General features: G+C 41.5%; 1 protein-coding gene across 1 annotated transcript; it reads left to right on the top strand.

Moving 5' to 3' along the window:
- Positions 1 to 418: 418 nt before the first annotated feature.
- Positions 419 to 5,920, top strand: LOC133860224 (uncharacterized). The gene is made up of 6 exons (XM_062295867.1): positions 419 to 525; positions 814 to 1,112; positions 1,400 to 1,882; positions 2,289 to 2,447; positions 2,591 to 2,802; positions 5,865 to 5,920. The coding sequence occupies exons 1-5, from the start codon at positions 419 to 421 to the stop codon at positions 2,755 to 2,757; spliced, it is 1,215 nt and encodes a 404-aa protein (XP_062151851.1). The 3' UTR covers positions 2,758 to 2,802; positions 5,865 to 5,920.
- Positions 5,921 to 15,319: the final 9,399 nt, after the last annotated feature.

Raw genomic sequence — 15,319 nt, 5'->3', positions numbered from 1 at the left:
ATCTTCCACTTGATCGGCCTCTTTCTCTACCGATCTCTCGATCTCTCGATCTCTCGATTCCCTGACTCTCCCCGTCTCTCCCTCTGTTTCAGTTTCCCTCCAGCTCTCGAAAGCCTGACGTTGACTTCATGGACAGGCGGGGGGGCGTTCACATTTAAGTAATACAAAGAAGAATCAGGCCACTACATTATCTCAAAAAGGCCAGGACTACTCGATTATTGGAGAAGTTGGACGCCAGGCAACTTCTTGAGCTTTGATGAAATGCACGAGCATTTTGAAGTAGCCAAATTGTTATCAAATTTCAGCAACCGGCCATGTGCGAAGCCCGGCAAGTACTATAGCAGGTGTTTGCCGTAGGCTGATAGTTACAAAAGGTTAGTAATGAATCATACGGGGGAATTACAGTATTTGAAGTGGGATGTGGACAACAGAAATTGGTCTTTGGAATGGTGGGCGCCGAAAGACAAATGTAGCATTTACAATGCTTGTGGGAAATTCGGCAGCTGTAATGTTAACAATTGGGTGGTATGCAAATGTTTGCCCGGGTTCCAGCCTACTAACCCAGGGAAATGGAATTCTGGAGATTTTTTTTTGATGGGTGCACCAGAAATTCGACATCATCCGACATCAGCGACATGTTCTTGAGCTTAAATATGATGAAAGTGAACAACCCAGACTCTAATATCTTTGATGCAAACAATGAAACAGAATGCAGAAAGCAGTGCCTTAACTCTAGCCTGTGCCAAGGTTATTCATTTCAGCCATTGACTGACATCTGCTGGATTTGGACTAAGAATCTTAGTAATCTTCAAGGGGAGTACATAAAGATTTTTTGGATGGGTGCACCAGAAATTCGACATCATCCGACATCAGCGACATGTTCTTGAGCTTAAAGATGATGAAAGTGAACAACCCAGACTCTAATATCTTCGATGCAAACAATGAAACAGAATGCAGAAAGCAGTGCCTTAACTCCAGCCTGTGCCAAGCTTATTCATTTCAGCCATTGACCGACATCTGCTGGATTTGCACTGAGAATCTAAGTAATCCTCAAGAGGAGTACATAAACGGTAGTCGTAACCTCTCTGTCTGCGTGGCAAAACCTGTTATAGGTACTCCTTCTACACCTTGGAATATGCTAGGATTAATTCAATGGCTAAATTAAAAAAATTATCATCGATAGTAAAAAGGGAAGTGAGAAACCACCTCTGCTGATACGGATTTTTAAAATCATATTCTTTCTATGCTTGACGATGACATTAAATAGTTATGTTTAATTTTGTTAGACAATTTGAAAAAATAACCTTGTCTGTACATGATCACTTGTCACCCGTGGGCTGCCAGGGTATGTCAAGTAGCTTGTTATAATTACTATTCCAAATTTTATATACCTTTGCAGAATCAACTGTTAGGAATTGTGAGCCTTGGGGCAAAAACTTGATCCCCTATCCACTGAGCACTGGACCAAATTGCGGCGACCACATGTACTTCAGTTTTGATTGCAACAGTTCCACAAGCCAGGTTAGCTTCAAGGCTCCCAGTGGCACCTATCGAGTAGCCAATATCGATCCAAGTAAACGAACATTTGTCATCCAAGTCAAACATGTAGGATATGATAGAAATTCAAGAGGAACTCAGCTTCTCAATGATTCGTTGCCATTTATTGAGGGCACGTGGCTTTTCATTGATTCTGGCAAATTTAGTTCTGGCGTTGAAGCTGAAGTAAAGATTAGTTGGGAGACCCCGCACAAGCTAAGCTGTAATTATTGCAGAGAATGCATGGAATGGACAAATTCAACTTGCAATGTAACAAGAGACGGAAAGAGGTGTCTTTGCACTGGAAAATTCCTATGGGATGGCCAAAATTTAAACTGCACTAAAGGTTAGGATGTTGTTTCATGTGCCTCTGGCAAATTAAGATTGCTCTATTAGCGAAGGAGGAGGATCCTGTCCTACTATTTTTTTTTTTAATTAGTTGTGATAATCAAACCCCGGACCTCTTTCTCCATTACATTTCATCAATATTAAGAAAAATTTACCCTGTTCAACTGAGGATTTGTGCAGCTTTCTAAAAGTTTTATTTTCCTTTATGCATGAATAATCACTTCTAATTGTACGTTAGAAATTTGGAGGTTTTTGGTAGAACTTTCAAATCCTCTTTAGCTTATTGCAAGGTTACCTTGTATCATGCTTACCTTGTACTAACAATAGACACTGTAATTGCGATAATGAATCTAAACAGTATATTTGAGAAATTTGACTTATGATCACTTTGATTTTTCCATCAGAGCTTGTAGAAGGTGATTATCCTCAGCCTTCAGAAGAGCAATCAAAAGGAAAGATGCCTTTGACTCTGATTGTTATGATACCTCTAATAGTAGTGTTTCTCCTCGCAAGTGCAATTCTTTGTATATATATGTGGAGACGAAAGATGGCCAAGAGACAAGGTAACTACTTTACGAAATGCACTCTACAGTGCACAATCTGTAGCATTTCCATTTGACTCAAAATAAAGCCATTTATTAGCTCTTTCATGTAATTAATTATCATGTTAGTGTAACTGATATATCTAGTTGTCTTCTAAACTCAGAAAACAGAAGAAGTGATGAAAGAAATCGAGTACTTCGCACATTAGATAGTGAAAAACATGTCAAAGACTTGATGGGTTCGGGTGAGTTCACAGAAGAAGATGAGAAAGGCATAGATGTACCCATGTTTGATTTGGAAAGCATTCTAGCATCTACAGATAACTTCTAATATGCAAACAAGCTTGGAGAGGGGGGCTATGGGCTTGTTTACAAGGTGATTTCAACAACATTAATTGGAGTTAGTGTTCATGTAAACTAGTTTATTGTGAGTGATAACGTTGCGAGTAAAGTGTCTCAGGGCACATTTCCAGGAGGACAAGAAATTGTGGTAAAGAGGCTCTCATGTGTCTCAGGATAAGGCTTACATGAATTTAAAAATGAGGTGGTGTCGATTGGAAAACTTCAACATAGAAATCTTGTTTGACTTCAGGGATATTGTGCAAAAGGATATGAAAAGATTTTACTCGCCTCTCTCTTTTTCTTTCGGTCCAGCTTACCCCAGCGGTGGCACGTGTAGGCGCATCCCGCTAGGAGTTCACTCTCTCTTGTCCCTTGGAGGTTCTCAGTTGGTGGATTTCTTTTAGCATTCTATTGTAAGGGATGCGCTCCCTGTAGGGGTGCTGTTTACGGTTGGATGGAGAGCCGGTTCTTTGTGGAGGCGAAGTCCTTCCGCTTTTCGATGGAAAAAGGGTCTGCTAAGCTTCGGGTGGAGGAACAGAGGAAAGGGCTTTCAGGGTTTGCTGTTTTGGGGTTGAGTTGCACTGCTTGGTTGCTGTCGAGGGTGGAAGAAGCTTTGGGTAATCCTGGGCTCGAGGATTTCGTCAAATCCTTTAGGGAAGGGTCTAAGGCAACCATCACTCGGAGAAGAGAGAACAGGTCTAGCCGGTTCTTGGAGGTAGCGGTTTACGATGTAGGCGGCCGGAAAGGGTCGATTCTCTTTCCTGAAGGTCGATACGAGCGAGGGTGGAGCCATGTTTCTGGGGAGCTGAGCAAAGTTCTGGCTTTTCTTGGAGCCACGGTTCGGGTCTCGTCTTATGGTGGTCCTCCAACAGGATTTAAGGTGGGGAAAGGAACAAGACCTCCGACGTTCGCGGAGGTGGTGAGTTTGGCGGCTACCGTCTCTGCTTTGGGATACTGGCCTCCGGGTCAAAACTTAGGTTCTAGGGCTGCGTCAAAGGTTGTAGACGTAAGGCCTTTGCCGGATTGGTGCGAGTTGGAGGAACAAGCGGTTGGTCCCTTGGGTAAAGACTATCGTGTTGATGATCTTAGTAGTTCTCAAGGTTGCATCGGGAGTCCGGCTGGCATGTCCAAGGATGCTGCTGTTGAGGGTGACGTTTCACTGCAAGGGGATGGTGTGTTTGGAGTGTTCGGGAAGGTTTTTGAGTTTCTTGGTCGCTTATCCAAGGCGTTGGCTTGGGCTTGTGGGTTTTCGAAAAGTTTGGGCTTTAAGTCTTTGTTTGGACTTAAACGAAGGGTGTTCTTTGTGGCGGGCTGGGCACTTAAGAGGGTTAATTATGTTTTCAAAGGGTTTCGATTTCGGGCTGGGGCAAAAGTGCTTAAGCCCAATGCCAAGGTGGCGGTTGTTTCGGGCCCTGAGTCGTCTTTGGGTTTTGATGCGGTTTCTGGCCGGGTCTCGGGTTCGAGATGCATTCAACGTCCGTCGGAGGTCCACGGGAGTGCTCTTCGGCCGGAGATGACAACGGCGGCAGATTCTGGGGTGGTGTCAACTTCCGGGGGTGGGTCTAGATATTTGCAGCTCAATCCAATGGTTAAGTCCGTCAAGCAGGCCTTCATTTTTCCCCCCCATTCGACTCCGAAGTTGCTGCCTCCAGTGCCTCTGAGTGATCTTCTAACTAGGGCGAGGTCTTTTTGTGGACTTTAGCTCTTCCGGTTCAGGGCTCCTCCATCGGCAGGCAGTGGTTCTTCCGTCGGCTGCCACTGCCTTGGTGAGGTCGGTTGATGGGGACCCTCAGTTTGATAAGTTTGGAGCATCGTCTGGTGGTGTAGGGCATGCAGGGTTTGGGCAGGTCTTCGTAGGGGTTTCTCCTTCAGCAAGCCTTGTTTCTTCTGGTGTCTGTTCAGGGATTCTCCATCGGCAGACAGTGATTCTTTCGAATGCCCTTACCCTGGTGAGGCTTGTTGGTGGGGTTCCTTTTTGGAAAGTTTGGAAGTCCTCCCGGGGTTTCGGCTGCCATTCCCCCTTTTTAATGGGTTTTGTTTCCTCCGAGGACAAAGCCATTCTCCTCGTGTTTGGGTGTCCCCAATTTTTTCCTGGTATGTCTTGGTGAGAACAGCAGTCGTCTTCGAGGCGGGTGAATCTTCGAAGGGGGTTGGTCCGGAGGAAGGGTTTGTTGTTTACCCCAGGGCTGTGGAAGTTGCTAAGTCATGTTTTAGCACGATGGGGATTTCTTTCAAGGGGTTGGAGGAGGACTTTCTGGATTTTTTGATTTTGGTTGATGAGGGGCAGGAATCTATTTCTGCCTCTAAAAAAAAAAAGGAAAAATGGAGGTCAAGAATCTAGAATGCTCGATCAATTTCAATGCTAGGGGTGGGGACTCTAGCCGGGTTAAAGGCAAGAAGTTGGGGGTTTAATGTAGCTTATCTTCAATTTTTTGGGTTTTTCGGGTGTTCTTCCTTTGTTTTCTGTTTTTCTTTTGTTTTGGTGTCCTTCTTATATACTTCATGTATGCTTAGGGTCGCCTTTACGTTTTTTTAATGCTATTTCGTTTATTACTTACAAAAAAAAAAAAAAAAGATTTTACTCTATGAGTACATGCTTAACAAAAGCTTAGACTCATTTATATTTGGTTGGCATCTAAACTGAATTCCTAATCTCTTGTATATTTGATAGACTATATATATCTTGTTTACTGCTAAAATTATTCTCTTGAATGACAAATGGAAACCTTGCAAGATCAAAAGCTAAGCATGTGTTTGGATTGGGATATGCGTTTCAAAATAATTTTGGGAATAGCTCGTGGGCTTTTTTATCTTCATCATGACTCCAGATTGAGGATCATCCATAGAGATCTAAAAACTAGCAACATTCTTTTAGATGATGAGATGAACCCCAAAATATCTGACTTTGTCTTGGCAATGATGATTGAAGGCAAAGAAATTGGGACAAACACAACTAGACTAGCAGAAACTTAGTAAGTTTATTATAGACACCATACAGTGTAATTGTGAAAGCTGAATCAATCCTAACTCTATTTAGACAAAAAAAAAAAAATATACAAGTGCCTAACTTATCCACTAATAAACATTTTTATGTAGTGGCTATATGTCTCCGGAGTATGCATTAAATGGACTTTTGTCAGTTAAAACCGATGATTTCAATTTGGTGTAGTTCTACTTGAGATTATAAGTGGAAAAAAGAATTATGAGTCAAATCTAGTCTTGAGCGTTATAGGTTATGTAAGTGTGTTTACTTTTTTGTAGTCATTAATTTCTTTGGTCATTTTATACTTGATTACAATTCTAGTTTTAAGATTGTCTCGGGCATGGAGTTGTGGTTAGAAAACAAGGTGTTGGATTTAATGGACCAAACTCTACGTGAAGTTTGCAATGCATATCAGTTCGAGAAGTGCGTAAACATTGGACTCATATGCGTACAAGAAGATCCAAATGACCGCCCACCATGTCAACTGTTGTTACCATGCTTGACAGTGAAACTGTAACAATCCCAACCCCAAAACGGCCATCTTTTTTTCCAGGCACAGGCCTTTATAGCACAACTAGTTCTTCTACAAGACCGGACACATGATAATCCTTGATACCAATGCAAGTTTCTGTCCTTTACTAGACTTGAAAAGGTTCTAGTGGAAAAAATATTGGATTATATAAATAAGAAGGTTGTATTTGCCATTCACCCAAATGAAACTTTTCTCCCGGTATATATTGCTTTACTTGGAACTTCTCTATGGTAACTGTATTTGGTAATGATTGTAATTTTGTGTGCCATTTTGTTCTAGTCATTGTGAAGTAACCTACATGTAAGATTTGAATATCTTCCTTTACTTGAAACTTCTCAACAGTAACTGTATTTTGTGATGATTGTAATTTCTTTTTCTTTTTCTTTTTTTTTGGGTATTCTTCTTTTTCCAATTCAAGTTTGAATAAAATCTTTCTCAATAAGATCTTATTATTCATCAAAAAAAAAGTTCGAATATAATCTCTTCTGATTCAAGTGTAATATTTTTCTTTTCATTTTTTTTTTTAATTTTTTTTTTTTTTTATTTTGAGTGGGCGGAGGATTTGAGCAGTGTCAATCACATGCAAGAATCAAGTCAAGTGAAGTTGAGCGGAGCTGGCTGCCTAGGCTTTTGACTATATCAACTTCTTCAATCCTCCTAAAGCCTATATTTACACTTCCACCCTCTATTATTCCGATCTAACATTACAATGCCAATCAATAGTTGCCTGTTGGATTCCTTTCGCTTGAGTCTCATGTTTAATTAGTTGGCAAAACCTGGCCAAGACCGTACACTTTTTGTAGACACTCCACATCCTTGGCGGGCAACCATTTTCAAGTATCTTCACATAACTATCAAGCTAACAATTACCTTAGCACTCTCCCTCAGAGAAATTTTACCTTTTACCCTAGCTAACTTAAGCGTCAAAGATTCCTTAGCCAACACCCCCTCCTCCAAGTCTCCGATTATCTTACTCCTTGTAGGCGTCCACTGTCAGAATTTGACTGCGTGATCAATTGCATCATCAATTGTCGCCATCTTTGTGAATATTTGACTACTTTCTTAGGCAAAAGCTCGTATGGTGCAAACTAAAGGCCAGAAGTTTATGAACGCAGAAGATACCATGAGCACCCAAAAGGGTCAAGACCAAGGAGAGAGCAGCCAGCCCAGCAAAAGGAGGATACAGTCTGAATCCGCAAGACCCTGAACGCAAATCCAAGAAGGCCAATGAGTGACCTAAACCTCAACAAAGGAGCTCGGGTCCACCTAATGGTTCGCCCACTTCACACCACTCAGCACTCTTCTAGAGTAGGTGCTGATGCAAATTAGGGATGACCCAAAGGTTATTATTATCCTCAAAGGTTACTGCCTCTATGTTTTTACGTCTGCATATCAATTTAAATTCCACATGTCAAAACTCTTGGCCTTATAAATCCTCACCATGTTAAACTATTTAAGTAATCAAATCCTCTAGGTGTATCCATAAATCAATGCTTAATAATTCCTTCGTCAATAGAATTATTTACTTATTTCATCATATCACAAAATATTTATCTAAAACCACAGAATTTTGGATGCTCTCAGACACAATTAATAAGCTCCTTACCACAATTTCAAGGTGTTCTGTCACGGTCATTCTGCCATGGGTATACCAAGAAAGCTAAGAGCTTGAAGTAGAAGTGAGAAGGAGACTTGTTCTGCATAAGGATCCTTTCTAAATCAATTCTAAATCAATTCCATTCCATTTCTCTTCCATTTTCTCTCTATTTCTCCTTTAACTCAGAAAACCCGTAACAATTGATATTAGCAGCCTTCGATCCCTTGCGCATGAAAACTAGATCTATGGTCATGGCTGAAAAAAATGCACCCGTGTCCCGGTCGGAATTTTCTGGTATGGTCCAGGCCTTGCAAACCCAAATGGACCGGTTGGAGGCCATGATAGTGAAACAATCGGAAGCTGGAGGAGGCTCTAAATCCCCGATGCATCACTCTGATTATCACCCTCCACCATTTGGAAGTGGGGAAAAAATTTTTCCGAGAGGCACCAGTGGTGGGGAAGGTCTTTTGAAACCCAAATCTGTTTGTTTGGATTTCCCTCGTTTTGATGGTGAGGATGCTGAGACCTGGGGGTTGTTTGTCAAGGAACAATACATTACAGTACTGTTTATATACTTTTTTTTTCATTTTTTTATACTTTTCATTACTAATCAACATCAAAACATTCCCACTTTTTTCACTTTTTTATATCACATCAATAATTTTTTATTATTATTCAAATAAAAAAATTCACTACAATACAAAACTTTTTTACTTTTTTATACAAATTCTTTTTATTTTATATCACATCATCACCTTTTACTAATTTTAAAAACTAACAACCCACTACTCTGTTCTGTTCTGTTCTGTAATGTCACTTGCCAAACAAGCCCCTGGTGCTGCCGTGCAGAGCAGTTTTTTGACTATTACAGTACTCCCGATGAACATCGTTTGCCACTATCCTCTTTTCACATGGATGGTCGTGCTCTTATTTGGTTCCATAGCTGGAGGGAATTTGTCCGTGCTTTACAGATCCGCTTTGGAAAAGGGTCCTACGATGATCCTATGGAGACGTTGTCTAAGCTAAAGCAAGACGGATTGCTGGAAGATTACAAGAACCAGTTTGACACACTGGCTCTTAAGGTGCAGCACCTACCAGAATTTCACAAACTAAGTTGTTTTGTGGGAGGCCTCAAAGATGAGATTTGACTGCCTGTGAGGATGCTGAACCCTCAAACACTGGTTGATGCCTACTCCTTAGCCCGAATGCAGGAGGAGTGTGTGATGACAACAAAAAGGTATCCCCAATCTGCTTCTTATTCTAGTCAATTTCATCAAAGTAATCAAGGCCTTAGTGTCCAAATTCCAACTGGGTTTACTAGGGGAACTACCTATCCAGATTCTACTCGGACTAATTTTCCAGCCTAGTTTAAACACAATTTTACCCTACAACCTGGGGGTGACATGTCTGGTAAGGAGGGACCTAAACCGAACCAAGCTTTGGTTCCGATTATGAAGATATCTCAGGCCCAAATGGAGGAACGGAGGCGTAAAGGCCTCTGTTATTCTTGTGATTCTAAGTGGACGAGGGGCCATGTGTGTGCTGTCCCAAAGCTTTTCCTTATTGGAAGAGTTTCCAGAGATTTCTTTGAATGCCATTACTGGCACCCCAAGTCCAAAGACTATGAGACTTATTGGTTTTTTGCGATTTCAGCCGGTTGTTATTCTAATTGACTACAGAAGCACGCCTAATTTTTTGGACACAAAATTAGCTCTGAAACTCGGCATTCAACCTCTGCAGCAAGATGAAATAAAGGTGCAGGTTGCTAATGGGGAAGAACTTACAAGCCCGGGCCGCTGCAAGGATGTGGACCTGAAGATGCAAGGGTTTCTCTTTCGGACAGAATTATTTGATCTGCTGTTAGCTGGTTGTGATGTAGTCCTTGGCATCCACTGGCTTCGCACTTTGGGGCCAATCCTTTGGGATTTTACGGAGCTTCGGATGGAATTCAATATGGGGGAGGTACTTGTATTTTGCATGGCCTTAAACAAGGTCCACAAGTCAGCCTTGATGGGGGTCCTCATTTTAAGCTTCCTAAGCAAAAGCAGAAGGGAGTGCTCTTTTAGCTCATGGACAGTCCTTCCCATTCTTTGCACTTACACGGCCACCCTGCCCACCATGAGGACCAATAAGTGTCACCTCTAGTAGAAGAGGTTTTGCAGCAGTCTGCTAATGTACTCACAGAGCCTCAAGGCTTGCCTCCGAGGCGATCTCATGACCACTGCATTGCCTTACAACAAGGGGCCCAACCCGTTTCCGTTAGGCCCTATCGCTGTCCTTTTTATCAAAAGGAGGAAATAGAGAAAATAGTACAAGACCTACTGCACTCCGGGGTTATCCGGCACAGTCACAACCCTTTCTCGTCCCTAGTTTTGCTCATTTGAAAGGTCGATGGCACATGAAGGATGTGCATGAATTACCGGGCTCTCAACAAGGTAACAATTAAAGACAAATTTCCTATCCCTATGGTTGATGAGCTTTTAGATGAATTATGGGGGGCTAAGATATTTTCTAAGCTGGACTTAAGGTCCGGTTACCACCAAATCCGCGTGGTTTATGAAGACATCCACAAAACTACTTTTAGGACTCATGAGGGACACTATGAGTTCGTCGTTATGCCCTTCGGGCTAACCAATGCCCCTTCTACGTTCCAAGGCCTTATGAACCATATATTCAAACCTTACTTAAGAAAATTTATTCTAGTCTTTTTTGATGACATTTTGGTGTATAGTAAGGATATGGAATCTCATGCCACCCACTTATCTATGACACTTGACACTCTTAGGCAGAATTCTCTATTTGCTAAGATGTCTAAGTGTAGGTTTGCTTGCTTAGAGGTGAAGTATTTGGGACATGTAGTTTCAGCTCAAGGAGTTTGTGCTAACCCAGGTAAAATTAAGGCCATAGTGGATTGGCCTTTTCCCAAAACCCTTAAGGCCTTGCGGGGATTTCTCGGACTGAGGGGTTATTATCAAAAATTTATTAAAGGGTATGGGTCCATAGCCGCCCCTTTAACAAACATGCTTAAGAAGAATTCCTTTGCCTGGACAGCAGCTGCACAAGCTGCTTTTGAAGCCCTCAAGCTGGCTGTGAGTCAAGCACCTGTCCCCGCCTTACCTAATTTCTCCAAACCCTTCATTATTGAGTGCGATACAAGTGTGGTGGGTATTGGAGTAGTCCTTCTACAGGAAAATAGGCCCATTGCTTTCCTTAGACATGCCCTTAAAGGAAAAGCACTTCATATGTCGACTTATGAGAAAGAGCTCTTTGCTCTTGTGACTGCAATTCACAAATGGAGAACCTATAACTTGATGTGTGTTTTAAATAGTACTCGCAAGTGCACGAATCGTTTTGCAATATAGTGTTATGCAAGTGCGAGGTCGATCCCACAGGGAAATGGTCAAATATTGGTATCTTGCTTAATCAACCTCATTTTAACCTAGTTCCAAAGGTTTGAGAAATGATTGAAGAACAAAAGACTAAATTAAAAAGATGTAAGGAAATATGTAAATTAAAAGGAACTAAGGTTAAGGAATCCACCAAACCAAATCCTACAACTCACACTCTTGGTTTCCACTTGAACACCCAAAGAACATTAAGCTTAGGGTGTTATCCAAGTTTCTTAACCATAAACCCAAGAACCATTAAATGAATCCAACACATTGACAAATCACAAAGAGTACCGATTGAAATCAAAACATCCAATGTATCATTCAATCACAATGGATATCATCATTCAAACCGATAAAACAATGTATTGGTCGGTTGAAACACATAAAATGTCCTCTATCCACTACTAACCACATTTATTGCAAAAGATAAAGCTTTAAATGAATGGAACTTGAACAACTAACATGATATATCATTAAATGTGCAAGTGGTATAACAAGTTTGTGAGTGTCATCAATGGAAAGGTTTCATCCTCAACCCTAGTTGAGGTTACTAGCCTTCCATGACTAAGAACACCACAAGAAAATGATGAACAACCATGGAAATGAAAGAAAAGCTCTACAAAGAGAAAGTATCTGAAAATAAAATACTGAATTACACTAAAAGAAGCACGAAATTAAACCTATCTACAGAGTTTCTGCTCTATTCTTTCCGCTCCTACTCTCTCTACTACTCTCTCAACAAGGGGATGGCTATGGCTTTTATAGAAGAAAGCCATGGCAAGAAATGACTCCTCTACCCTCCTCTAGGGTTCTTCTGCAGCTAGAGACAACCCCAAACACGAAACCAGCGTGTTCTGCAGCGGAAATCAGAGGGAGGACTGCTTTTTGGCTTCTGATTGGGCGTTCTGGCGCGCTCTGCAAAAGCAGTTTTTGGGAAAATTCGATCGATCGACTTTTATTTCGATCGATCGACTTCGGGCAAATATTCGATCAATCGAATTTTAAGTTCGATCGATCGACTTGTTAGGGTCTCCGAATTTCCAGTTATCTTCTTATGAAATTTGTCATTCCTCTCTTATTGTCCTTACAGAAACAGAAAACACAAAAACTAACCAAAACGTTAGAAAATAACAAGGCTAAAGGTCTAACTAGTGCAAATCAAGGAGTCCAAATACACAATATTTGGCACTCATCAAATACCCCCAAACTTACATTTTGCTAGTCCCTTAGCAAAAACAAATGAAAAACAAAATCAAAGCATGAAACATAAGTTCTCTTTCGTGGGAGAAACGATTGCATTTAGCATATGCAACAAGCCTTTTAAACCCCTAGGACTCCCTAGTGGACGAGTGAAGTCTCGTGAGGGTTTGCCAGAAATGATACCCACAAACATTGAAATGCCGTATTATCAATTGAGCGAAAATCATCATTCAAACACATGGTTCACACATCATGAGCATGTTTAACAAAATGAATGTCACATTGTCATATTATCAAAAATCGATCAACTCATAGATGGAAAATTGAGACAACACATGTTCAAAAGTGTAAGGTGTGAGTAACATAGAGTCATGGGGTTTCGATTTTCCTCAAAGCACATATATCCAAAAATTCGCAGGACTTCCGTCAAATAACCAAGGCTTATCTTACATTTATTATCATTTATTATTATTTTGTGTCGGCTGTACAATGTTTGACTCCTTTAAGCTTTCTAATTGACCTATGTAACGAGTGTTGGGCCAGTGACTCCCAAACCAGATGGTCTTAGGGCACTAGATGTAAAAATATCCCTAAGGGCTTAATTACTCAAGTAAAAAAGGCTACGAAGTTAAACTAGCCAAACAATCATCCAAGCTGAAATTCTCGTCTTTTTACGCGAACACCCAATGCTTAATGAGGCAAGGGGCCCGATTACTCAATGAAAAGTCAAATTGGTGATATTATTCTAAGCATTTTTTTTTTATATAATAATTAGCCAAGGTTTCATCAACAAGTTATCCTACAAATCTCAAGACACATAAATTTTAATTCAAATCTCATACCCCACAGAAACAAATGCTACTGTGCTTGTGATGAACAGTTTAAACATGTCAAGTCTCTCTACTCCAAAGATGAGTCAAAAGATCTCAGATTTTAATGATATGCAAAATTTAACATTTTAAACAAACTAATGAGATGCAAACCATAGTAAGATGTAACCATGCTCAACTAACAATAAAGCATTTTTTTTTTTTTTTTTGAATGAGTATTAACAAGGCAACACAACAAGAATTAAATGAAAACAGACAGAAATGTCTACCCCACCCCCAAACTAGAATAACACATTGTCCCCAATGTGGCTAGAGATACAATACCGAAGGGTGATGCAAGTTGGGCTCACTATAAGAGAAGCGCTCCCCCAAACTTGAATGGCGGACACTGTCCTGAAAATCACAACTAAAACACAAGAAAATCAAATGATAGGGAAAAATGATGATGAGGGTTGCCTCCCACAAGCGCTAAGTTTTCAGTCTTCAGCCAGACTTTCCATCATGACGACAATCACTCCGAGTAACTCGGGTCCTCTAAAAGGGTCGTCTCAACCTCCGAGCTCTGTAACTCCAAAAATGGCTTCAGTCGTTGCCCGTTCACCTTGAACGTGCTGCCATTTTTTGGATCCTCAATCTCAATGGCCCCATAGGAAAACACTGATCGAACTATGAAAGGGCCTATCCATCGAGATCGGAGATTCCCTGGGAACAGATGCAGACGTGAATTGTAAAGAAGGACTTTCTGACCAGGCTCAAAAGATCGTCTCAATATGTTCTGGTCGTGGGCCTTCTTCATCCGTGCTTTGTACATCCTAGCATAGTCATAGGCATCGTTCCTCAGTTCTTCCAATTCATTGAGTTGGAGCTTCCTCTGTGAGCCAGCTTTTGTGAGATCGAAATTTAGCTGCTTCATGGCCCAGTAGGCTCTGTGCTCCAACTCCACAGGCAGATGGCATGCTTTCCCGTACACGATACGGTAAGGTGACATGCCAATCGGTGTCTTGAACGCTGTCCGGTATGCCCATAATGCATCGTTCAACTGGAGAGACCAATCTTTTCTTGACGGGTTCACCGTCTTCTCCAGAATCCTCTTGATCTCTCTGTTTGAAACCTCCACTTGTCCACTCGTCTGAGGGTGATAAGGAGTGGCAACCTTGTGCGTGATGCAACATTTCTTCATCAGCTGTTCGAAGACCCGGCTGCAGAAATGCTTTCCACCATCACTAATAATTGCTCGAGGAGTACCAAAACGAGCAAATATAGTGTCTTTTAAAAATTGGACCACAACTCGGTGGTCGTTGGTCTTGCAAGCAACTGCCTCTACCCATTTGGACACGTAGTCCACAGCAACCAAAATATACAGATAGCCGAAGGAGTTTGGGAAAGGTCCCATGAAATCAATGCCCCATACATCGAAAATCTCAACAATAAGAATCGGGTTGAGGGGCATCATATTTCGACGTGAAATACTCCCTAGCTTCTGACAGTGCTCGCATGCAACACAATAAGTGTGAGCGTCTTGAAAGATGGTAGGCCAGTAAAATCCGCACTGCAAAATCTTTGCAGCGGTCTTCTTCGCACTGAATTGGCCTCCACAGGCATGATCATGACAGAAGGAAATGACACTAGATTGGTCAGGCTCGGGAATGCATCTCCTAATGATCTGATCGGGACAATACTTGAACAAGTAAGGATCGTCCCAGAAAAAATTCTTCATCATGGACATAAATTTGGACTTATCTTGCCGTCCCCAATGAAAAGGCATTTGACCGGTGACAAGATAGTTTACTATGTCAGCAAACCATGGTGAGTGAGCATGAGCAATATGCATCAACTGCTCATCGGAGAAGGTCTCAGAAATGGGGGCGGCTTCTTCCGTGAAGTCCACGGTAATCCTCGAGAGATGATCAGCCACCACGTTTTCGGAACCCTTCTTGTCCCGAATCTCAATGTCGAACTCTTGTAAGAGCAAAATCCACCGGATGAGGCGAGATTTAGCATCCTTTTTGGAAAAAAG

This window comes from Alnus glutinosa, chromosome 2 (assembly GCF_958979055.1).
Source record: "Alnus glutinosa chromosome 2, dhAlnGlut1.1, whole genome shotgun sequence".
Lineage (NCBI taxonomy): Eukaryota > Viridiplantae > Streptophyta > Magnoliopsida > Fagales > Betulaceae > Alnus > Alnus glutinosa.
This window is presented reverse-complemented; position numbering and strand designations above follow the sequence as displayed.